General features: G+C 43.9%; 1 protein-coding gene across 1 annotated transcript in view; it reads right to left on the bottom strand.

The window, feature by feature from the left end:
- Positions 1 to 27152, bottom strand: part of arhgap32b (Rho GTPase activating protein 32b) — a 103257-nt gene that overhangs the window by 34730 nt on the left and 41375 nt on the right. The window contains exons 4-6 of the mRNA XM_076101727.1: positions 22863 to 22957; positions 22511 to 22595; positions 1546 to 1632 (exon numbers count right to left, since the gene is read on the bottom strand). Coding sequence (XP_075957842.1) covers positions 1546 to 1632; positions 22511 to 22595; positions 22863 to 22957 — 267 coding nt within the window. The remainder of the gene's footprint in view (positions 1 to 1545; positions 1633 to 22510; positions 22596 to 22862; positions 22958 to 27152) is intronic.

The following is a 27152-nucleotide window of genomic DNA, read 5'->3' on the forward strand; positions in this document are numbered from 1 at the left end:
CTCTTCTGTTTTTGTCCCCACAGACACACTGAATACAATGGCAGTCTATCAAAAGATATAAGAAAAATGGCAATCGAGTCTCTCCTGGACTGGTATGCTTTGATACTGGAAATACCTTTACAAACGAAGAACATCAACAGCTTACTGAGCCCTTAATCGTAAAATGCAGTGATTAAATGCCAACAGTGCAAGGGCAAACCGATCAATCCACCACATTAAACGTGACTTTTCTTAAGAAATAAATAAAATAAAAATTCTAAGAGTTCGTCCATGGATTCGTTGCATCTCTTTCATCCAGTAAGACCCACTGAGAGAGACGAGCGGTGGAAAAAGTCTTTGATTTGGCCTAGAAAGATGCGTCTGTACCGAGGCCAGGGCTTGTGTGACTGGGGCTGCAGTGCACCACTCAGCCCACTGATCCTAGTGCTGTTTATAAAGCGCTGGCTGGTAGAGACGCGCTGGGGGGCTCGGGAAACTCTTTATGCTGTCCTGCCCCACTTTCAGACGGTGCTTCTGGTCCCCCCCCCCCCCCCCCCTTTCTGGCTCTGTGGAACCAATCTCACTTTGCTGTGCTACTTTCACTGTTTCAACTCTTTGCCAGCCCCCACCCCCCCCCCCCCCTTCCAAATAGAACCAGTGTAGATTTAGCAGTTTTCCGATGGCTGTAAGAAGTCGGAGTTTCCACGTAGACGGCCACATACTTGTGTGCAGTTGCCACGGTCGTGCAAATGGAATATGATCTGTAGAGGGAAATGCATGAAACCAGAATCAAAAATGTCACCGGGGGCGGCCGGGGCAGAGCTTCGGAGCAGCTGGTGTGCATGTGTGTTCTGATGGTTAATCAGATTTCTTGCAAAACTATATGATGTAATCATAAATAATGTGGCCGTTACTTTACTCTGACTTCCCTCCTTAAAAAGGAATTCTAAAGATGACTTTTTAAGTTTTCTACGTTGACAAGACCTCTGCAATGATACGAAGCAAGGAAAGCACAGCGAGCTGGAGGAAGAAGATCCCCATTGGTGGACGCTGGCACCAACAACTGTTGCAATGAAGGATTGAGTTTTCCATGATTGAGGCATCTCAACAGAAAACACTGCAACCTAGATTAAACAGCAATCAAATCCCAAAAAGTCAGCCGAGGTAATATCCTAAAATATGCACAAACATGTGTACAGTACGTTGTGAAAGCTCAGGGTTTGACGACGTCGTCCTTCCTGTCAGACATTCTTCAGAATCTCTCACCCATCCGGGCATTCATCCACGGCTCTTTTCGATCCACATCCAAAATTCCCACATAACTTGGATGTCTACGCGTTTCAGAAATGTAACGGAATTTGAGCCAGCGCTCTCACACAGGGAGGACTGCTGGATATGCGGCCGGGTTCTACAGAACCGTCATTTGCAGTTTAAGAGAAAAGTTGAAGGCACGAATACATCTTTACAAACATGAAGTGGAGTGAGTGTGGGAGTTTGTATCTAAGTGTATGCGTGCTGTGGGAGGTTAGCGTACGTACAGTATCTGTACTTCTGCATGACTCTTACCTGGCAGTATATGTGCACTAAGTACACCAGCTCCTTCGACTCATAGCCGTTCCGCGTCACTTCACACTGTTCATCCCCGAGGGACAGCTGAAAAGACAGAGAGATTCAGGATTATTCCTAAAGAAGAAGTAGAATCAGATAGAGGTGGTGAGTGAGAAACCCTTCGACAGGTCCATTATTACGAACTCATGGGTGGACAGCAGAAATCTGCCATTTAAATTCTATTCATGATCCTAAGCTTTGCCAAAACCTGTCAGGCTGGCAGGGAAACGTGCAGAAAACTAAGCAGGAGAATATTATTTTCATTTCATTTAATGATACAGCCATGACTGTTCCACTCAGAAGTGTAACATGCTGTAGCTTTAATGAAGTGCTGGATTTAAAATAAACATGAGCTCCTGTCAACCAGGGGAGGAGAAGTCTTTTATTAACTGTGAAGCTACTTTCAAGGCAATATTAGGTTTCAGTATCGCCTTTTACTTCAGGTGTCCAAGATAGTATTACTCAGAGGAAACACACATTTCATTTTCTGACATCACTCTCCAGCCCATTCAGACGAGGCGAGGATGAGGCAGGCAGCTTTTAATCACAGCTCTGGCCTACACTGCATGAAAAGAGGGTGAGCAAAACTAAATAATACCCTTATTCCACCAAAATTATACACAGGGGTTTTTTAAACATGGGAGACATTTTGGTTACTTCTTTTTTTTTTTAAATCGGTTCCTTATTTGGTCTCTCGTTCTAAGTCACAAACCAGAGCTGGAACAGTGTGAAGACTAACAGCGAAGGTTTAGATGAGTTTTGTTTCTACTCAGTTTGTATTGAGCGTGCTTCAATGATCAGCGAGGTAAAATGTGTTCTGACTGGAGTCTGGTGGCGGTGGGAGCATATCAAATGTAGGCTCTGTAGGTTAATAGATAATAATAAGTGTCCCAATCCCTGTTGATTTTAATCATTGTATTCACTTCAACGCACATAGCATCACACCGGCAAAGGGACGCAAATGAGCGTGTCCACCCGGGTGTCATGTCTCCATCACCGACTACTGCAGAGTCATTTGTCCCGGTAATGAATGCTGAAGACAAAAGCCGGATGTTTGTGGGTGTTAGTTTTGCCCAGCGGGAAAGGGGCTTAAGTCAAAGAAAAGGGGGACACATTCAAACCTGCACCAGGAAGCAACTGAAAGGAATTGTATAAGATTATACTGATGAGTTCCAAGTGGAACAGCGCTGACTGCCCACATATAGATGAAATATAGATGAGGAAACAAGCATGATGCTGGGAGCGTTGGTACAGCCATCTGCTTAGTACAGAGAACTATGGACAGCTGTGTTAAGGAAGAGGCTGCTGTCTACTACGACCGCTTCATCTTTACTATTTTGTATGTTTTAAGAAGCAGATCTGTTAGGTTACCCTACTTAGAAAAAAAAGACTTGGAATAAGCAACGGTTACATCTTTCTTTGTTTATTATCATTATTATTAATTATATACAAAACCAAAATCATATATCCCTGCCACATAAAACTACTCCTGGATGAAATTAGACAAACAAACAAAGCACACCAAATGCCAAGAATGAAGCAAAAACATTTCTTTTTGGTAATAATCCACATTGCGTGCATTATTATGTACTTGGATCACAATTCATTAAAGGTGCAAGATCCGAGATTGGAAGCATTTTGATTGTCTCTCAACATGTCGACGGCGAGCCTGCGGCTCACAGCTGACGGTGCTAACAGCGCAAACAACGGCAACAGCGCTGACAGAGCCAACAGCGTTTGACCTGAATTTAACCGGAGGGTGGGCTCATAGCTTCCACAACAATGACGTCGGTCGGTACGGCGTTATCAGCTGTAACCGCCGTATGAGAGCAGAGAGGCGGCCGTGAGTTAGCCGGGTTAGCACGCTCACATGCACTAAAAGGCACGCACAGTCGGCCCGGCTAAGTCATCAAAGCAGGAGATGCTCGGATAACAACACAGAGGGAGAGTGACTTCATTCTCTGCTCAGGTAGCCATTACTCCACTATATTTGTACATAGATAATAGTTGTTTGATGCTCAGGATATTGTATAGAGAATCTTTATAAAGTGTACAGAGTTGGGTCGTATGCTACTAGTTACATGACATTTCCCAGTCATGCCCTTCGCTCCATTCTGCTGACCTCCTATTGCAGGCAGGGCCCTTCTTTGAACCTACAGATACTGATGTTTAAGATTAAATTGGTGCCATTTCGTGCCATTGTTGTCAGTCCCACAGTGAGCTGCACTCAACTACCAAAATGGCGGTGTTTGTCCTGATATGTGAAGTTATATCAATGGAGCATATCCAAAATATTCTGGTTTGTAAAACAAGGCAGATGCTCGAAGCACAGCTGTACAGGATCCTAAATGTTCAGGTAATAGGTCATTAACGTCCTTTGGCAGAGTTCTATTTATTGAGCCTATGAGACCAGAGGACATTATGAAGATATGATGTAGCACATCACATAGCCAGATGAGGTCTTTGCACATACAGTATGGAAGTAGTTCCAGGGTGCCGGGAGTCTCCTTCAGAAACAATGGTAATATTGTTGGATGCCACTGAACCTCGCCTGCAGTCCCTGCTGTTGACGATTGGCTTTCTCAAGCGTCTATCTCTGCATGCGTTGCTCTCAGTGCTCCTTAGGTTTGTACATAATTGGTACATCTCACCTCTCTCTCACAGCTGCATAGATGACTTTATTTCTATTCTATTTCAGCTTTTAAAATCTCAATTTGTTCAGATAAAAGAAACTGTTTCTGCTTTTACAACAGCAAGCATAAAAACCAGAGGTATTTATGTGCTCCCAAGGTCCACTGGGCAGATATTGTCAAAGCAATGTCATGGTGCCAGCAAGGGTGTTTTCACAGTAAAGAGCGCTTGATTTAAAGACGGTTGTTAGTGGAGGAGCAGCCTTCACGGAACAACAATGCCCGTTTCTGTGGCTGCGTCTCTTTTCAGAGACACAAACTAGAATGACAGCAAATGACCTAATTACCCCGCTGTTGTTCAGTATCAGCACAGAGCAACCCAGAAATATTTTGCACTCGGTGCACAAGCAAAAGACATTCTCTTCACAGAGCAGTAACAAGAACAAACTTTAGAAGTGAGCCCATAGAGGCAGACAGTTCGGCATTTCACAAGGACAAGGACAGCAGCCCAAAACCAACTGGGACTGAGGAGACAAGTGGAATAATTTTGACTGACTGGGATCACGACAGTTGCAACAAACTAAAACTTAAAACATACAAAGCATTGCTGTTTTAATATAGAATGAAGCAAACCTCAAAGCTGTGCTGTAGGGCAGGCCAAGAGCAGCATGTTCATTAATACAATGATGGTTTACACCTCTTCAGCTTCCTTGCACTTGGGCTGCTGTCAAGTTTAGGCATGGACATTAACATTGTTTGTTGGACTTTTTATCTTTCTGTCCAGACTCAAATGTCTCAACAGCTATTGGATGGAACGTCATGGAATATGGTTCAGATGTTCCCCTCAGGGTAATAACTTTGGTAATCCCTTAACTTTTTTTCTATCATCAGGTCAAAACATTTCCCCCAATACCTTCAAAACTAAAGACATTCCCATCATTGGCAAATGTTAGCACGCTAATACTCTAAACTAAGATGGTGAACACGGTAAACGTTATACCTGGTTAACATCTGGATGTTACCATGCTAGCATTAGCATTTAGCTCAAGGCACCACGGTGCCGATGTACTCAGTTAGTTTGGGCTCCTTAGGGCTGCGTCGGTCCCCTGCTATTATTAGTCATGTACATTAAGGATTACTCAGAGTAATCATGAAGACAGGTACAAGCTCTCACATCCGCTAATTGTCCACCTTTTGTTCCATGAGGAACACAGTCATGGTCTAGTGGTGGAACATCAGTCTTTCCTTCAACTGACAGTGAAGCAGTTCACTGCTTCCCTCCTACAGTATGCGACTGCAGTTCAGCAGTACAAATATTTTGGGAACCATCCTGTATGATAAGCTGAAAAGGATAATTCAGATGTTTTGAGGTGGGGTTGCATGAGGTACTTATCCATAGTCAGTGTTGTACCTACAGTAGATGGAGGTCGGCACGTCTCCAGTGTGGAGACAGGAGTACCAGCACGGGAGTAAAGCAATGTACTGCTGTGGAGGGGGGCAGCAAAACGTATTTTAGAAACCTAAAAAAAAATCAATATCAGTTAATGTGCACGCTATATTTAGAATAAGGAGCTGAAGTCATTGTATCCATCTATGCTCTCTTCAAAGCCACTGTCTCCTTTGACAAAAACTCTCATTTTACATTGCACAACATGGGAGTAACTGGTCTACTGCTGCCTCAATCAGTTAGTTTGTTTGTGATAATATGTGACTTTGGTGTTTTACGGGGTAAGTTTGGATTGGATATTACAAATATAGAGTACACTTAAAGTGATATAGATGTCTTATGTGTCTAAACTGGTACTCCTGTCTGTTTCTACAAACTGTCTACTGTAGGTAATACACTGAGTACGGATAAGTACAACCACACTTCAAAACATCCAAACGATCCCTTTAATACTAACAAAGCAATCACACGGTTTCACTGTATGAAAGAGGGAAATGTACAGCAGAACCCAGCTGCTTAAAAGCTATGCTAAGGTACAAACAACGAGGTAGTTAAGTGTTAGCATCAGCCACAACTTCAGAAAAACTGTGGTATGAATCAAACTCAGAGCCTTTGAGTTGGGAGCAGTATTTGAGCCATATTTAATCCGTAGGCTCCGAGACCCGACAACTCAGAGTGAGCAACAAATATGTAACGATGTGTCACATCATGAATTTCCCAGACAAACACTCTTTTAGCTACTGTAGAATCCACACACAGGACTCCACAGTTACCCTTCAACACAGCCACCAGAGGGTGACAGGACTTTTGTTTTTACAAAGTTCACGGCAGGGCCTTTAAATAGATTCATTGTTTTACCCGAGTCTACTTCTGATAAAATGCACACAGTATAGGTATGACCAGTACAGCTCCACTCTTCTGAGGGATTGTGCAGGAAGACACTTGTCATATTGTGACAATAAGATATGTTTAGACACAGACATATTTAGCCACCAGCCTCAAGTCCTAAACTGTCTACTGTACATCTGCTGGCAGAGCCTTGAGAAGTTAAAGAGGGCATTTACCGAATAAGCAAAGTGAGCTAGTGAGGAAGCATACGGTAGTCTTCTCCCAGCTGTACAACAAACAAACTATGTACTTAAAAACTATTAGTGCTTTTAGACACTAGATACAAAGACTAATGTCTGCTCTACATGACAGCTTCACCGTTTTAGAGAGTGCTTCTGCTTTTGGACAGAAGTTTATTGAAATTACAACTTGTGTTGCGATCCGGTGCACCCGAACAGAGTGGCCTGCCAGACAGGTTGTCCACCATTCTAGGCCTGCTTTCTGCACTGCATGCGGCCCACCACGTTGTGATTTGATTAAGATCCAACCTGCACTAGCACACATTGTCCCTTTGGCCCCAGCAACAGCAAAGGAGGGGGTTACTACATACTCAAGAATGAGCTTCTCTGCATGTACCGGGTTCACAGTCAAACTATACAGCATTTTAATAATGAGAATACAATACAAATACCACAACAAAGATCATTGTGACAACTATTACTTTCTCCATGTCCTCAAGCTGTAGAAGGTTATATTGGAAAAACTAGACATGCACTGTGTGGTCTGTGATTTCCTCTTGTTTACACCGTAAAAGCAAGAGAAACCCATCTATAGAGACGTTACACTGTCCCCTACAACAAAGGTTCCTGCAGAAAGAAAAAGCTAAATCCCAACAGCCATATTTTGGACACAAGCGAGTCCTGCAGGCACACAAGGACAAAGGGGAAGCATTGCTCTGACAACTGCAGAGCAGCAGCAGAAAAGAAAAATGACAGAAAAGAACCAAAGGGTACAGTCAAAAAGACAGAAAGACACTTCGTACTCACAGCAGTTCAAATCTGGGGTTTCACTCCTCTTAGTCCCTACACACTTTCCTTTCCCTTCATGCCGTCCAGTGTCAAGTCTGCCCCTCGTTAATACTCCGACACCTGTCCCCGGTCTATTCCTCTGTGCAAGTGTGTGAGAAAATGCACATCCGTTCTTGCAGAGTCTTGTTCCCCTCAGCGGGACGTAAATGTCAGCTCTCCACTTTCTTTCACTTACAGGGTAAGCTCTCCCAGTGTGGGACACAGAGACAGAGCAGCGCTGCTGCTGCTGCTGGTGTTGTTGGATGAGAGGAGGCGGTTATTTGGTGGATTCCTTTACGGGACCGCTTTCATCTCCTCCATTTTGCCCCCTCTCCCATCATCCTCGTCTTCTTTCTCTTGTTTACTTCCTTTCTCTGATGGCTCGGCACCCAGCAGAACTTTAACACCCAATTATATTAGCAGCAGGAAACAACGGAGGGAACTACCAGATCCCCCCCCCCCCCCACAAAACAAAAAGAAGAAAAGCTGTTTTCTTTCTTTTCTGTCTTGTCCTTCTGCCGGCCTCACGGTCTGCTCTGTCCCTCCGCCACATGCTATTCTCTCCCTCCTCCCTCCTCTCCCCCTGCCTGACATGCTGGCTCACCCCTCCCCCTTCTCTCCTCCTCTCCCCCCTCTCCGGTTGGTACGTTCCCAGGACAAAGAGCAGGGATGGAGGGAGCGAAAAGAAGCAGAGGAGAGGGCAGGAGGTAACGGGGGGGGGCGTTTTCTTTCCTTCCACATGTGCAGTCCTCTCTGCTGTCCTTTTGCACAGTGGCATTTTGAAATCAGCAGTTCTTGCTAATTATTGGTCAAAGGACATCAATGCATTTCACCTCAAAGCACATTAAATTAAGTGTGTCAACACAATAACTGATGCTTTGCAAATGCAGCAAAACAATAAATAAGGGAAGCTGTTTCAACTCGGGGCGACCAAACCCTGCATTTAAAAACTCACACCACGGAGCGTGGTAGAGCGCAAGTACAAATAGAGTCGCCAAAAATATAACCTGAACCTCCCCTCTGCTCTCAGATTGCAGCCAAATACCTCAAACAAACAAAAAAGGAAAGAAAAGTGGAGGTTTCATCAGCTGTGATGACTTCACATGTGCCACTCACACATGAGATGGATTAAAAAGTGCTACTGCTGGAGAGGAGAACGGAAATCCAAGCAAACAGCCGGCCTCAGTGAGGAGGACATGTGGGAGCCAAGAGAGGCCTCAAGGATACGGGGCTGCATGGAACCTCCCTGTGTGTGTGTGTGTGTGTTTATCTGTGCAAGAAAAAGAGATCCAACACCAAACAAGGAAAAGATCAAAAACAAAAAGAGAGTTCAATGTTTAAACTCATTTACTCACTTTTATTGCTGCGACCTTCATTCCTAAAGTGACTTCTAAAAAGGTTCCTCTACAACACCTGCTGCCAAACATTTACAGCCAAAGTGTGGCAACCACACAGTCACTGCAGAGTTGAAATAGTCCCACTGTTCTGTGTTCAAGGTGAGCCGTTGCTCGGCTGGCTGGGATGGCCGGAGCATCGGTCTGCCTGATGAATATCAAATGATAATCCAATGATGACCCAGTTCATTCAGCTCTCCGCTCTGCGATGCCAGTGACAGGCTGGACTGGTTTGTCACACATCACATGTGGGGAGGTCAGACGGTTTCCAGGAAATGTAGAGACAGTCAAAGTTCCAGCGTCCAATGCAAAAAGCCTCATCAAATGATATTATTGCTTTATTAAAAAAAAAGAAGATTAGACAGGAGAGATCACTGACTTTCAGTGCATTGAGGATGTCAATGGGATCTTTGAAATGTATTGTATTAGACATGGCAGCTATTAGCAACCCACGGGTAAGTTACTTGACATGGGGGGAGTCTAAAACTTGAAAAAAAAAACTAGAATAACCACCTTGTGGTTGTAAGCCTCCCCCAACCAATCATGTTGCAGTTTACATCCATGTCTGTCCAAAATCTCATCACTTTAATCCTATTAAACATTTGTGTGAAATCGTCATAATTAGCATATGAATGTGTTTTGTGTTGTTACCTTTGACCACCAAAGTCTAATCAGTTCATCCTTCAAGAAAGACCCTCCAGGTGTTCCTGAGATACCGCGCTCACAAGCACGGGATGTATGAAAACATAAGGCCTCCTGCCACAGAGGACTACAACCATGCACTGCCTAACTTAGGCACAGCAGTGTTTGAGTGAATGTGAACAATAGTATGCTAATATGCTCATAGTTCCAATACTAACATGCTAATGATAAGCACGTATGTTTACCATGTTCCCTACCTCGATCAGTTTGCCGTGTTTAATCGTTCATTAATCAGCACTAAACACAAAGGTACAACATAGGCTGAATATTGGTTTGGCAGGTATTTAGTCATAAATCAAGAGAAATTCAAACTTGAATCTGATGATGAATGAAAAGTCCGGGGGTCATAGGATTGATAACAATTGGTTCTGAGGGGAACATATATGTCCATTTGTGAAGCAAATTTGAACCATGAATGTCTGTACAAAAATTGCAAAAACATCAAATGGATCTTTTAGTTAGAAACACAGTGGTGGACCATCATACCTTGATTAGCCTCTGCTAGCGTGGCTCATAAAAATAACTAGTAGACCAGTAATGACCTTTAGATCTTTTTATATCTTCAATTTTCAGACATTTGTCAGCAGACAATGATGCAATATATTTTCCTACAAAACAATGTACAGACTCCTCTCACTAATGACCCACTAGAGGTGGGTGGTGCATCTGCCTGGATTCTCTCTTTTCTGTGTTCCGAATGCTTCTGGGCATCAACCTCTATAAAAACAAAGCGACCAGCTGCCAGATCGTAAGCACGCATGCAAGACGATGCTACGGAAAGGGCATACACAGCACCGGAAGAAATGCAAATACAGCGAGGAAAAGCACCAAGCGGACAAAGCTTGTTCCAAAACGGGAAGGAATCCTGGGTCGTCTTTCACCCGCTGGCGAGCTCCCTAACCCACGCAGCCAAACAAATCCTACTCATTCCTCCTTTAAAAACACTTCTAAATAGCAGCAGTGCCCACGGCGTTCCTCTGCTCTCATTTCCTGTGAGTCTCCCCCGTCCTCTGCTGCAAATGTGACATAAGAGAGCTGGCCAGGCCAAAGAACCAGAGCCACGAGAACTTTTCAAACCAAAGGCTGACTGCTAGCCAGCAAACAGCTTTCTGACACTGTGCAACTTCTTCAGGGCTGGTGGATGAGATGACACCCCCCTTAGTTGGCCTCTGTATCATGGCAAAATGCTATTCCTGCTGTAACTGTGATGTAAATTCTGTGCACGTCTTTCTAATCTAACCTATGACGGACAAACAGACCTCGATCCGTCAGTGAGACGATAGAACATCATCATCCTTGATGAGGGATGATTATGAAGAAGCGAGGGGATGGAAGTTTGCAGGAAACGGGAGAGTAATGTTACGATTATAAATAATGGCCTCTTTCCCATGATGCCATTTCCACACTGGGGTACTTCTGTCACACTGCAGAACCAGAGGGGTTTGGAGCGCAGGTCTGCCTATGGGGCTTCACTGCAGTACTTCCGAGCTAAAAGGAGGATGTGTGAGGGAGCTAACTCTAAAAATCATTACTAAAGCTATAAGGACTGAGAAGTGTGATGGGATTTAAACACAGAGGGTGATTTGCTGTGAGGGAATGAGATCGAGACTTGGAGCAGATCACAAAACTAATCCCATTATGAGAATGCTTTCTGTCGTGTAGATGCGCTCACAAAGACTTTACTGAGACACAGAAGTACAAGCTGAAGAGCCGTGACGGAACAAAGACTAACCCTCAGGTGAAAGGGCACCGAGCTCAACATGGATTTCCATCTTCATGCAGAGTGTATATCGTCCATATGTGCATCCTACTAATTTAGGCCTCTCTGGTAATGCAGTTATCTCACCCGCTGCAGGCGGTCGGCCCATTACAAACACAGTTACGTATGAGGCAAAAGGGCCTCTGTTCAAGGTGCCTCAACATTCTAGTTTTACAGAAAAACGACCGGAATGCAGAAACCGCTAAAAGCATCTCGATGTCAAGAGGATATTGCAACTTTGTCTTTTCTATCCCCTCTTTCATTTTCCGGAGGCCAGAAAAAGGGCGTAAGGCGTTCCCAACATGCTTGGAGTGAAGCAGTTACTCCAGCAGCAAGCTCAGCAGTTTGAAATGTTCCCACGTCCCAGGTATTCTTTGAACGTGCCTTTCCTTTTCCAAACAGTTTCCAATGACGGCTTCTCAGAACAAACCATGTGGCGGGGTTACGTTAGCGGCCCCCACGGCCTAAATGCACTACCCACATTCAAACAACACCCTTCCCTCAAAGCTCATATGCAACCTGTAAAAGGGAGATGGGAGCCAGTGCTTTGACACGAGCCAAAAAATGTTGTCAAAATTGGAAAATATCAAAAATTCTACATAATATAACACATTTTGATACAGTAGGCATTACTTTTTGTAAATGTTCACATGTAACTTGGGATTGAAAATCGCACAGCCTAATGCTAGGCTAATCTCACTGCCCACTTCATTTATCTACAGTCCACTGGATTCAATTTGTCAATCTTTATCTCAAACTGCAGCGGCATCAGCTTTAGCTGATCAAGTGTCACATTCAATTTAAAGTATTGATGAAACATGCTAACAGTGTCATGACTAATTGAGCTGGTTTTCCACCCTGGAGTGGATTTTGTAACACTTCATCGTGTGCATTCTGGCTTTGAGGACAATCACATTTTCAACCCTTTCGACTTGTCCTCCAATAACGGCCATGAGAGAGAGACACAGAGAGGTTGTGTGTGTGTGTGCGCGGTCTGGCTGGTCTTTTGTTTCCTCTAACAAGGGCAGAATGAGTCCAACCGTTACATCATCCTCTGCTCACAAGGAGTGGAAAGAGGTCCTCTGAATGTGTGATAGAGGGGGTTTACAGGCCATGGCTTGGAGTTTGCTTTGTCAGACTAACATATGGTCCTGAACTATTCTACAGCTACAACTGATCCAATGTCGACCGTGATTATTTTCTGGACCCTGCCGTCGGCCGCCCCGTGCCTTTAAAGGGCAGCCTGCCTCCTGGGTGTGCGCTGCCCGGCGCTGTCTTCAGTGTAGCGCTGCAGTTGATGGATTGGGTCCCGCTGGGGGGAGGGAGTTCAACTCCATGCATCTCTCTCTCGGCCCTTTGTGAGCGAAAGGAGTGACTGGGCAGCCGGAGCATATTGTGTCACGATGCTCAGCTAGCAGGGCGGATGCAGGCAGGCAAGTGATGGGAGGTATGGATCCCCCCCCCCCCTTCCAGAGGGTTACCGTCACGTCACCGTCTGAAGGTGGAAGCAGCGGAGACACATGAGCCGTACAGCAGCACAGTGTGCTAGCCTAGAGGACGGGCCAAGGGGGGCGTCAATCTTCATCACACGCATGGCCGCATGCATACATACGGCCTACTGCTCTCCCGCACACTAAAACCACAGCCTTAGTAACTATTGTCGAGATGAGAGGGGGAGGTCGGCACTCCTTCACAGCTGTTAAACTCAGACTGATTGCATTGATTATTGTCGGCCACCTTTCTACGTCTTTGTCTTTCTCAAGCACATATACGATTTGTCTCAGGCCGCTTATCACCACGTTTATCATTAATCTGTCTGCATGGTAGTAAAATTGTACTATATCAATTTCTTAGGCAAGGCAAGTTTATTTGTATAGCACATTTCAACAACAAGGCAGTGGTGGGCCGTCAGGGCCTGCAAGGTCTTCTCTGCTGGCCTAAACAGAATCACAAAGTTATAGCTATTTTATAGTTTAATAATTTTTCTTAAATACACTACATGTATTGTAATTTATAAAAATATTTTTCCCATTATCTTATTCTCTCATTGCACAGCTACTGTCTTCCTCAGTTGCTCTGCTTCCAGTGCAGCTTGTTTTAAGTAGAGCTTTTATCCAATCAGATTTCACCTCTGTGTCTCTAGGTAAGAACAGAGACCAGAGGCCTGCAGACTCACACGTGAATCCATGTGCAGTTTAAGTGAATGGGGACGATATTGTTGATTGTCATAGTCTTCAACCAATCAGATCTTTAGTTTGACATTGTTGGGCGTATTCTTTGACGTGTCAGAGCCTGCTAGCTGGCCTACAAGTACGTGATTGGTCAGTGGGCTAGCGTGACATGTTGGGCGGTGACAATCCCAATATCTGCTGCCTCTGTGGAGTGACATTTTCAGCCTCAAACGCATTAAAACCTATTCAAGAAATACAACTGGGGAGGCTCGACTGTCTTCACTGGCGTCCATGAATCGAGAAGGACTTCTTACTGGAACTAAAACACACGGATGTACTGAACAACCGTGAGATTAAACTCTTTGTTAACAAAGAAGGGAGGATGCACTTTGTCTTTAAATAGTGAACAGCAGCTCTGGTAAGTTAAATGCGTTTGTTTTTACATCTGCAGTAGCTTTAATATGCTTGTTTATATATTATTATTTGTACAACTTGTTTTTATGAAGATTTCTGTTTGGTTTTATATGTGATAGGAACCATTGTTACGTCCAATGTTGCTCTGGGGACATATTTAGTCGGTGCCAGTGTTGGCGACATTCTCGCTAAACCTGGCGACTTTCCAAACCCTCATGGCGACTTTTGTTGTCAAAAGCTACTAGCGACAAATCTAGCGACTTTTTCTGGTGTTTTGACTCTGACGTTAAAGCACGTACCCTTCTGCACTGTTATGAACGAGCAGCGGGTGCTGCCGTGAGCCCCTCCACCGCCCCAAAGCACACACAGGCGGGTACTCTCACAGAAGCCTCGCGCATTAGTCTCAGCTGCAGTCAGAGAAGAGAGGAGACACACTCTCGGCGTATTCTCTGCAGTTAGTGGATCTATAGGTGTTGGCTTCATTTTTACACAAAACAAATAATAACCATAGCTGTGTTTCAGCTGCAGGACAGCAGTGAAGGCCCAGGTATAAAATGCACGGCCCGCCACTGCAACAAGGTAATTCAAAGTGCTTCACATAAAACCATTAAAAGCATCAAAACATAAGGCAAAAGAAAAGGACATTTAAAAACAATTAAGAACATTCATTGAAACATTAAAAACAGTCATTAAAACACCAAAAAGCAGTGTAAGAAATAATATACAGCAGTAAAATGCAGAAATGCAGAAATTGATTAATATCCTTGAATCTGGTTTAATTAAAGGCAGCAGCAAACAGAAAAGTCTTCAATGTTGATTTAAAGGAGCTGAGGGTCTCAGCAGACCTGCAGCTTTCTGGGACTTTGTTCCAGATATGTGGAGCAGAACAACTGAACGCTGCTTCTCCATGTTTAGTTCTGACTCTGGGAACAGAAAGTAGACCTGTCCCAGACGACCTAAGGGGTCGGGATGGTTCATAAGGTAGCAGCAGATCAGAGATGTATTTTGGCCCTAAACCATTCAGTGCCTTATAAACCAACAGCAGGACTTTAAAGTCAATTCTTTGTTGGGCAGGAAGCCAGTGCAAAGACCTCAGAACTGGAGGGATGTGATCCACTTTCTTGGTCTTAGTGAGGACTCGAGCTGCAGCTTTCTGACAGACTTTTTACAGAGACCTGTAAACACACCGTTACAGTAGTCCAGTCTACTGAAGATGAATGCATGGACAAGTTTTTCCAAATCCTGTTGAGACATAAGTCCTCTAATCCTTGATATATTCTTCAGGTGATAGGAGGCTGATTATGTAATTGTCTTGATATGGCTGTTCAGGTTGAGGTCTGAATCCATAACTACACCTAGAGTTCTGGCTTGGTTTGTGGTTTTTAACATCAGTGATTGAAGCTGAGCGCCGACTTTCAATCGTTCGTCCTTGGTACCAAAAACAATTATTTCTGTTTTATCTTTGTTTAATTGAAGAACATTCTGGCACATCCAGTTGTTGATTTGTTCAATGCATTTACCCAGCCCTTGTATGGGATTATAGTCCCCTGGTGATATAGTTATGTAGATTTGTGTGTCGTCTGCATAATTATGATAACACACTTTGTTGTTTTCCATAGTCTGAGGTAGTGGAAGCATGTAGATGTTGAACAGAAGAGGCCCCAGTATTGAGCCTTGGGGAACACCACATGTCATTCTAGTCAGCTCTGATGTGTAGACACAAAGTATTCTCTGTCCTTCAAGTAGGATTCAAACCAGTTAAGTGCTGTGCCAGAGAGTGGAGCGACATTACGCAAGTGTCCCTTCTCGAAGGCCCGCCTATAAAGGCAAATCACTGTCAAAATCCGAGAGCGCAAATGAGAATCGCGCGCGTGTGTGTAGAGGTCCCGCGTGTGCAAAATAAAGAGCTGCGCGCGTATTTTACTTTGAGAAGGGCTTTTACATTACTCCGCGCAGAATATCTCTGCTCGCGCGAGCATAATTGCAGCCTGTGAGGAGAAAACAATGCTTTGAGCGCGACTACTATCACTGCTCTTCTGCTCGCGAGTCTTTTACCGCGCGTGGATCTCATTTGCACTCTCGGATTTTGACAGTGATTTGCCTTCATACCCGCCCCCCTATAACGCAGACTAGCCAATCGTAGCATAGCATGGGCCAGCTCTGCTCCATGGACTCTCATTCAATCGTTAAAGATTTTTTGGTTTTGTGGATTTGGAGCTAATCATGGTTAAACGTTGAGTAAAATGTGTTCTCAGTGTGTTCTTTGTGTAAATATTTAGTAAAAGCACTAACAGTACAATATTGCCGCAATATTCACATGGAGGTATTTGATCACAAGCGATTTGGGATTTAATTTTCTACTAACTATATTTAAGGTGGGCGCAGACAGACATTCCTCCTTCAGCAGATGAATGTGAAAACAAACACTGCACATTCATCTCTGCACAGTGAAGCCCAAACTCAGCGGAGTTCCCTTTTAACAATCTCTAAATACCTTCAGACGCTGTTCATCACTGTTAACCAAACAGCAGTTGAAAACTGTGGCTCAGTTTACGGACAGCACCAGCGTGCGTGGTTTCGAACTCTCCATTAATAGTAAAGTGTGTAAGAGCTTGAACCTCAGTGCGGCGTGTGTGCCACGACACGGGACAAAATGCTAGGTTGTAGATAAACTGTATGGAAGAGCAGGACCGCCAGTAGTGTTGGAGTCAATAAAGCTGTTTTCCTGGTGTCTGACTGAGGACTGTATCACGTAGTGCTGGAGGCCATTGAACAGAGACATTACGTGGAGCAGAGGCCAGTGAGGTTGTCTGGAGGATAACAGTAGATAGTATTTATTCTGAAAAACACTAAATGTTGAGAGGAAGGAGGTCTCAAGAAAGAGGCCACTTTATTAAATACACATGCTTGGTAAAGCATACAGCCACCTCCTGTCAACAGGACGCTGTGCTGCATGTGGACAGGGTCAGCGAGTTCACTCACATTCTAATGTCTACCACTTTAACAGTGATATTGTTTAGTGAACTGGTTCCATCATATCATAAATACCTTCCCCCTGGCAAATTTGATATAATATAGAGACTATGATCCAGCAAATAAACAACACAGGCACTAATAAAACATGCAGCCCAAAGAAAAACTAAAACAGCACAAACTAGGAATCCTTTTAAAGCCTTGTTGATAACTGTCTGTGTCCCATCATGGTCAGAATGAAGTGATGTGGCACAAATAATTCAGCCTCTCTAGTTATAATTGATGCAACAGCTATGGTCAATTATGTCGGAAAATGTGTCACAAAAAGTAATTTAGGTAAAAACACAGAATGGAGACTACTGGACTGCAATGCTGTCACCTCCATCAACAGAAGACGGTGCATCCGAAGGGCTGCATGAGATCAGACAATTAAAGAGTTTTAGGATGACCAGCAGCTTGTCGTCTCCCACAGGCACATACATGAGCTTAATGGCTCTCACACTGTGCTGGTAGCCTGATGGAACAACGGTGTCTGACAGTTTAACAGTCTCTATCCACAGTGCAGGACGTGGAGAACAGAAACTGCAGGACGTGGAGAACAGAAACTACAGGCCCATCAGCTTTTGTCATTCTATCGCCTTCATGCAAGAGGCCCCAAATCCTCCTGGCGGATTATACACTTGATATGGAAATACACAGTTGCATAAGGGTTAGGCTGACTAGTGTAAAGCAAGTAAGAAGGTATAAAGTTACATTCCAGCTGTATATTTTGGAGTCACTAAGGTACAGCCAACCTGGAGTTGTTGGTTCCTAAACTCTTTTCCAGAAGGCATCCGTCTCGCTGACACGTTAACAGCTCAAGGAAGGTATTCAGTATTACAAGACTGTTCGAAATCGTAATGCCTCCTACATACACAGTCGGTATATCTATATATATATATATCTATAGATATATAGATATACTGTATATTGACCAAATGTTGGGAATCTTAAATAGTTACTTTCTCACCTGAAAACATAAACTTAATGAAGTGACCTATTAACAGCTTTAAGCGTGGCTCAAAATCTCGGTCTGAAGAGACACAATCCCTTGTGGAGCCGTTCAGCGTGTCCAGTAAGCACACGCCACACACACAGAGATTTTTGGTAATCTACTATACATACGGGCATTTCTCCGTACACAAAATCCACATACTGCAATTGGAAGTCACTTCATGCTTAGTAATATGAATGATACATTAGTCTGCCTCTGTGAGGTTGTAGTTAGGAACAGTTGTGCTTTGAGAAAAATGCTAACAGGTTCACGATGACAATGCTAACATGCTCACATTCATTAGCACCAAACACAAGACTGATGAGAATAGCATTAGTTTAGCAGGTTTTTGGTCACATTAGAATGTTTGACCTGGATGAACAGGGAGGGGTTCACCAGTAGGCTTCAGCCTCTGGGAACCATGAATATCTGTATAAAATGTCAGGGCAACCCATCCAATAGTTGTAGATATTTCAGTCTGGACATGGGTGGTGGCCCAACTGACTCATCTTTATAAACAGGTATCTGCATATTAATGCTGCATTTTAATGCAGAATCTGTTAGCAACGGGACAAGATTTTCATATTTACATCCAGTTTTCTACATAGTTTTTCACCATTGCGCCCTCTTCTTCTGTAACGGTAAAATGGTTTTCCGACTGGAGAATTGGCGCCACTTACTGTTTATCTCCATGAACCAACTCTTTATAATCACATATCAGTAGTGGAGGGAAACCAGCATTCATTTTGCATTTCCTTTTGCAGATTTCCTTCAAATTTGCAATACATTGGGATGGAAAACCTGGCTGAATAACTAAATATACAATTGAGGAATGAATCCACTTTGTGTCAGTGACGGCTGAATAAAAACAACCCCGTTTAGACAAAACAACTGGCCAGTAGTGCCTGACATACCAGTATCATAAGGAACAAAAACTGCCACGCAAGTGCTGCTCTGAATGCAGGCACCCTCCTCTTTGGCCTTCTCTGACTATGACATCCTAATGTTTCCACAACAAAACCTTGCCTGACTCAAACTCTCCTTTGGCGAGGCTTTTTATTATGGAAATGGAAGAATATGTCTCCAAGCAGATGGCCTAACGCCAACCTGAGCCCGGCCTCGATCCAGTATACTGCACAAACAACCTCAAGACATATTTCTAAACTTCACCGGGTGAACCTGAGAGACACCATTTTAAAGATAACTGCTGCAGCTATAACAGATGACCGTTGGCAGCACTACACATAGTGTTTCAGGGGATGTGTCCATGCGACCACAGTGATGAATGGAAAAAGTTGATTCAAGGAAACTCTCTGAAAGCAAAGTTTAATAGTCTGTCTTGGGCCAAATAAAAGGAATACATTTGTGACTAATTCATAAAATAAGAAAAATATCTGTCTGAGGCTAGATTATACATAAAATATACTGATCAACACGGGGAACCAATAAAGAACAATTAATCCCTCAAACAAAGAAGACCCAAGAGAAGTAGCAGGAGCCGTGCCGCCGAATACTAAAACCATGGAGTGGCAAAACGAAAAGACAAGCGCTATGAGAAACCACAAAGGGTAAGACCGCCGTGCTGCTCTGTATGCTCTGTAGTCAGAGAAGTATGACCAGCCAGCACACACACACACACACACAGCTGGGACAACAGAAGGATAACTGATCTACTGACTGCAGACGACTGCTTGTAGCCGTGGACTTCCATTATGCATGCGGTGAATGAATAGATGGTTTCTGTGGTGTAACCCGAGTCACGTCAACAAAGAACCTGCAGCTGAAGTAGACAGCGGGAAGCGTTTTAGCAAACTCTCTCCCTGGCCTCTGGACAGCAGTGTGTAATAATAAAGGCAGCAGACTGCTGACCCCTGCTGGTCTCTCAACATCATGACAAAGCTGCACTCTTTACGATGAGGTGCCAAAACTGCTTAATTTAGTGTAAAGGAGTGAAAGCTTAAGCTGATTTAAAACCGCTATACAATTCCATCTTTACACCCTCGATGCAAATAGAGCATCGTCGACAGCAGTGTGAACCCTAAAACATTTAAGGAGTACTCTCGTACAGAAAGAGATCTTAATCACAAGGAGCGACAAAACAATGTTCAAAATCAGAGCCACCGAGGCCTACATATCCCGACTCCAAGACTCGAGCGTGGATCCTACATTTCCCATAATACAACTCAGTCGTGTATTTCATCAGACCCACCCAAATGCCTTCTTTTATATCCCACGCCATCGGGGTTGAAACGCAAACTTGCTGTAAAAATATTTGAGGTCTCACTCCCAAGCGGGAGTAGAACCCAGAGATATTTCCTATGACATCGTCAATTCAAACTTTAGAGAGCCACAGAAGACGTTACACAGCTGTCTCCACAGGCTGGATGGTTCTACTTGTGATACAACAAATCAAACTTCCTGAGTGAAATCAGTGGAGTGTGCCTTTAATTGTACTAATACCGGCACAGCCTCGACAGAATCTACTGTCTGAACTAGAAACAACTTTTAGCAACTTTTTAAGATGTTCAAATTGCTTTCATCCGAGTTCCGTCTAAATAAAGAGCCACATCTGACAGTCCGAACCACGGTTTAGGTTTTTGTTACATGGTATACATTTGATCCGGTTAGTTTTGGTTTCACATTGCAATTATTCAAGTGCACTAAAGAACTATTATGCCGTACCTGTACGTCTCTACACTTAAAACGGATTGGTTTGTAGACGGACGTGCGTCTGACGTCGGACCAAATGATTGGGTCTTCTCCGCTGTCAACGTGCTACCGCGGCTCATTTTGATTTGTTGATTTGTTTTTGCTATACCGGCTCTGAGCATGTTTTAACTTCCTGTAATTGGTCCAGAAGTCCAAACTGTCCAAAAAAAGAAATCAAAAAATGTTCACACTAAAGACAATCGTAACTGTGGTTCAGTTTGATCCGGGCCGAGACCACCGAGGTTCGGCTGTTTGCAACATGCAAAAAGGATCTGTGAGAAATCTGCACCAACGAGCTGCTGGCAAAGTGCTGTGTGAATAAGAACAAGTCAGATGGGTGGGATCCTTTTCAGACTTTTATCACACTGACTGATAGGCTGCATGAATGTTTTCTCCTGAAAGTAATTAACAGAATGAGTCCTAGAACCAGAAATGAGTTAGCAGTTTTGCACTTCCGCATCTCTCCATCTGGTTTTCAATGGCTTTTTGGTTGGATGCCTGAAATAAGGTCTGTGGTTAACACAAGCTGAAGAGATTGTAACGTTGTGTTCTACGACATTAAATGCTTCAGTAGACACCCCTCGGTTGCTAATAAGTGGCTAAATAAGATACGCTTCAAAAGTCATAAAAGTGGGGTTCAGTTGTGAATATTATCTTGCTGAAAGAAACTTGTACCGTATTTTCCGCACTATAAGGCGCACTTAAAAGCCTTTAATTTTCTCAAAAAACGACAGTGCGCCTTGTAATCCGGAGCGCCTTATATATGGATCAATTGGTTAATTGGTTGATCCATACTGGTTGTACACGGCGCTCTGTCAAAATGTTTCAGTACGACTGGTAAACTACAAAGCCGCACCGCGGTAAACACCGGTACTGTGCTTACTCCTAGTCCAACACCACTTGTGTGTATAAAGACCCCAAAATGGCACCTTTCAAGAGACACGCTTACGACGCTGTTCTATTCTATGCGCCTTATAATCCGGTGCGCCCTATATATAAAAACAGTTCTAAAATAGGCCATTCATTGAAGGTGCGCCTTATAATCCGGTGCGCTTTATAGTGCGGAAAATACGGTAAGTGTCATAAACGTTAATTTGCCGCAGAACTTTTTTTCTGCAACAATCCAAAATCATTCAGTGATTTTTGTCGAGGGAACCAGTGCGATGCCAACGTCATCCCTGCAGCACTATCATCCTGCATTGCACTGATCTTCTTCCTAGTCATGCTGTCATCAGTATGTCCCCTGTACTATTGCCTTTATTTTGTATTTTCTGTTTTTGTTTTATATTCTACTGATGTTAGGGTTATGTATTGTCAGCATAGTGTCAAAGTGTTCTGTACTTTGACATCAGAATGCAACTTTAACATTAATATGAATCATAAGAGGCTATATCAGCTAGTTGTCTGATTCGCGGGTTGACGCGTAGTACTAACGGGTAACCAATCTTACACACAGAACCCTCAGTCAGCTGAGGTGTGTTGAGCTGGAATGAATGAGGTCATGCTGGAGAGCCCATTGGGCATTCAGGAAGATGTCAAACAAATGCAAATCATCAACCATATGGAGGGCGAAAAAGGATGGAGCCTGCTTGACTGTACGTCAGGTTCAAAGCTTCGTCTACACCGTGAGTGGCATCCACGGTGCTGTCAAGTATTTCATACAGCCAGCTTCCACCAAAATGTTGAAACCGGTGAAGCAAACCCATTGAGAGCAATCCGTCCATCATCAGACATGTGATGACACTTTCCAGTACTGTGCTGACGTAACTACGGAAGAAAATAGTCAAGGTCTTTACCTGAATTGTACCAAAGTCCACGTTTTCGTAGTGGAAGTGAGCACACTCTGCCAGTTTCGGGAAGTGGCCCTTGGTGAAGCAAAGTCTGCAAACATGACACACACACACACACACAGTTTGGTTGGCACTCCGTCCTCAGCTCATGATAACACCTCAGAAGTGTGTGTATGACTAGTATTGCTGTGCAAACAGAGAAAAGGAGGAAGACACAGAAATAGACGAGAAACACAGCCAGCTGAGAGCGATGCATAGAGATGAACGGAGGGATGGGGAGATGTGAGAGAGGCGGAGGAGACAGGCAGAGGCATATGTGTGTGTGTGTGTGTGTGTGTGTGTGTGTGTGTTGGCTCACTTCTTGACATTCTTGACCTTCATGCTGGCCGTGCTGCTGCTGCACGAGCGCATGAGGGGCTCCGCCCTCAGCTCAGGGATCTCTGCACTCCTCGCCTAAAACACAAAGACACAAGAACATCAGCGGTCCAGCTGGAGCACACAAATATGAAACATCTCTGCTGTTTGTCGTGGTGATGGACAAAGCTCCGTAGAAACATTCAAACAGCTGACAGACTGTAAACTTGAAGTCATGTTGGTGGAAAGCCTCACGAAGATGAAATGTCTTTCCTGGTTGTTTGTAGGCGAGAGGGCTGGTGAGCTGGATGGTGAAGTGGTACGCTACAGTTTACCTGATTTAAATCAACAACAACCTTATTCAGAACAAGCCAGCAAGTGAACAAAGGAAATATACAAATGTAATAATCGAGAGGTCGAGTGAAGCGCCGGGTTGCCTGGGTCAAGTGGTGAATCATTAAAGCTGCTTGACTTTTCATTTATTATGAGAGTTCTGTAGCCAAAGCCAGAGTGCATCCCACTATTAATATTAAATGATATTAAAAGCTGTGATGTTTGATGAGCTGACCTAAATATTGATTACTTGAAGACACAAAGAGATCAAAAAAATGTTCTAATCCTGTTCACCTGCGTCAATTGTTCACTTGTATTTTGATATTTGAGAGGTTTTACATTAAATCCGTGTCTTTTTTCTTCCTTTCAAATCTTTTTTGATGGTACGCTGTCCCTTGACTGGTCGTACTTTCCTTGTGGACTATTTTGTAACGTGAACACTGTACTTCTACTGTTTATCAATTACCTCTGCCCAAAGAACTAAATAACTGCCTGCGTGACAACTTCGTTGTAAAACCGTGAATAATAATCCTCGAAACTCAAGGATCTCCAACTGGACTTGCTGAATTGTAAATCATTTGTACACTAACCACATCCCCCTCCGACGCCCGTCCGGTGACGGAGGTGTGGGTACAACTCCGTAGACAACTTTTGGTCGATCAAATTAAAAACAGCTTGGAATTATGCCTCACTGGGTCACATCGAAGAAGCCGAACACGCTCCAATCTCTGAACCCATTGGATATGGGTCTGAAGACGCTAACGGCGGTGCTTCTGGGGATGCGGTGTAGCCGGTAGGTATCCGAATAACGGATATCCGTGCACAGGTCGTTGTTTACGCTCCGATTAGCAACTCGAGACGCAAGAATGGAGTTGAGAGACGACACAAGTAGCCAGTTTACACTCAGTTAACAGTTGATTTCTTAGCTAGTAAACGGGTTCGGCGGGTTCCCAGATTGCCTTTCTGCCAGTGAATTCTGCCTCTTTTGCCATCCACGTGGGCCGTTTACCTGCATGCAGCCAAAGTCCGCTCAAACGTGACTGTTCAATACTACTCGGACTACAGACCTGCTCGTATGTTTCAGTGTTTGGCCACAACATGTACTCCACACAAGGAGCTAACCAACAGTCAGTAATGTATTCCTTCACAAGGCAGACACGCAATTATTTTTTTCATTTAGCTTAAATTACAGTAAAAATCAAATGCAGCTGTGGTCAACTAAACATTAACTTAACAGAGCCTGTGGAATGTATTTTGGAGCAGGCAGATTTTATCAGTGGATAAAGTCATTTTCATGTCAGTAATCTGACAGCAGGTTGTTGGAGGACACCTGGGAGACAAAACAAGGTAAGGTAGTAAGGAAAGGATTGATTCACAAACAGATCTGGCGCTGGTCAGTGTGAATATGATCAAGTCAAGATGGATAATGTAAAAAGGAAACAAGATGGAGCAGAGCTGGGAAAGTTTCCAGGATTCAGCTCGTGACTCCACAGCCAGACGGTCGGTGACAGTAAAGGTGGTAAGCAAATGAAACTGAGGAGTTAACTGGACAAAGCTGTCAGAGGCCCTGAGAGGACAGCTGGTTAGACACGGCAGCCACTTTAATTGCATAGACATAGTAGAGCTGCAACAATTAGTGAACCGATTAGTCCATCGACAGAAAAATCACTATTTTGTTAATCTTTTCAGAAAACATTCAAACACTCTCTGGTTCCAGATTCTCATTTGCGTGGATTTGATGCGTGTTAGGGCTGAACTCGACAAAAGACATCTTTAGTGGACAAACACTCCTACGATGTTGTCGATTAGTTGATTTAATCGACAGTTCTGTGGTCTCTCCACAAAGAATCACATTAAATCATGTGTTTACCAGAGATGTGCTCATATGTTTCTTGGAAATAAGTCATTCAGCATTGAACAACGTAGTCGTATAGGGGGTAGTCCTATTTATGTGTATTGGACAGCTGGCGAGGCAAAACAAGACATTTGAAAACATCCACTTGGTCTCTGGTAGACTGTGTTGCAGGGTTGGGCAACTTGACGAATAATATTGAGTATCAGCGATTGCTGATGGATTTAGAGATGCTGATTGTTGGAATAGTGGAAAAACTAACCAAGACGGTTTTGGTGACTTTTATTTTGTTTCTGTCAAGTTTGAATGAAGTGTGTTTCACGATCAGTTAATGAAGCAACTACGCTCGTCTTGACTTCTTGAAGGTGAATATGTGAGAGAATATTTCCTCTCTCAACATTTGGTGAGTTTATTAGACTAAAGAAAGTCTCTGAGAGCCGGTGGAATGCAGCGGGCTCACCACTCATCATCTCCCAGCATTTTTCACTCATTTATGACACTTTAATTGATTAATCCAAAAAATAATCGGCATATTCAGTGTTGATGAAAGTAACAGCCCTAATATATAAAGCTTTACAAGCTCAAACTGCCACAGCTTCACAACTATATGAAGTATTCAGCTCGAGCTACATCAATGCTTTCTACCAGTAAAATGTGTCTGCGTGTGAACGCGTGTGACCAAACACAGCCACAGGCATATCCCTTGACTGTGTGACTCAGATGTTTTAAATCAATGTAAAAGCTTTGAACCTATTCCTAGTCCCCGATCTCAGCGCTCTGTGTAAAGGCAAATCTATAATCACTGAAAAGGATTCTACTGTTCCCTTTATCGCTGCGTCGCAGGGATTTGGGAGTGTTTTGTTGCTCTGCAGTCCACACAGAACAGATCTGTCCCACACAGTGCAACAGGGCGTCGGTGTGACAGCTTACACTAAGTTGCTCGGCGCTTCTCATCACCTCCTCGAACCACGGGAGACATGCATAATGCAAGCCGCTCCGGCACAGAGTCCCTCTGCTATCAAATATTGAACAAAGAATATCAAAAGCCCCGCCTCCTGTGATCAATATTCATCAGCCTGGCGAGATTGTTGTTGTTTCTCTCTCTCTGGGTTGCCCGAACAAAGTGAGCACTCGCGATAGGGCTCCAACCACGCGCCCACCATGGGTGGCTCGGCTTGTTACCATGGAGACGGCCTCATTTGTCAACGCGCTGCCGATGCTGAAGAAGCGAGACCCGAACCAAAGATGGGATGGAAGGAAATAATGAATGACGCCGTCTGGTGAATGGAATGCAGCCTTCGGAGAGACGGGCTGAAATAAACGGATGACACGGGAGCACGCAGAAGAGGTAGAAATCTAGAGCAATGAAAGGAGTGGGGAAGCTATAGGGCCTGATTTATTTACCAGTGTGTGATAGTGGAGGAGACACAGCTTGGCTAGAGGACAGATGCACAACTAATCAATCCACCGGGTTGGAAACGAACGCTGATAAGAAGGAGCTGTACGGGTGAATGCAAATGTCCGAGTCAGTCAGACCGGACATTAAACTGACTTTTACCCTGCCAGCCCCCTGCTACAAAGTCTGTGGAATGTCCGACTGAGTTGTGTCGATTTGATGACGTTTCTATCTTGCAGCTGGTGCAAAACCGCAAGAATGTAAACGTTCCGGGGGTGAAGGAGACGGGTCATTCACACGACGACTAGAGATGCACCTCTAGTCGTCTGCTATAGTCATAGGTCGGCTGCCAGTCACATATTTCCAGATCCCGATTACACACGTGGGCCGCATAACAGTTTTTTTTACGTATGATCTGTTTATCTTCCCAACACTAGCTCTAAGCAGCTTATAATAAATAATTAAAACTAGTTACACCAAGACTTTCTTTAATCAAATCAAACATTTGTTTCCAAATCATTTGAATTGTGTGTTTTTATACAAATAACCAATACAGATGAGAATTGTTGACAGTTTACACCGGGCACCTTGCTGTAAATTAAAAATCGTAATCGGCCAAGAAATCGGTGCATCTCTAACGAAGACGCCAACGAAAACGTCTAACGGGAGAGACGGCGAGATTTGGGAACTTCCATCGGTGATGTCTTGTTGTG

The sequence above is a fragment of the Anarhichas minor genome, unplaced genomic scaffold, assembly GCF_050575085.1.
Source record: "Anarhichas minor isolate MPS153535 unplaced genomic scaffold, ASM5057508v1 ptg000027l, whole genome shotgun sequence".
NCBI lineage: Eukaryota > Metazoa > Chordata > Actinopteri > Perciformes > Anarhichadidae > Anarhichas > Anarhichas minor.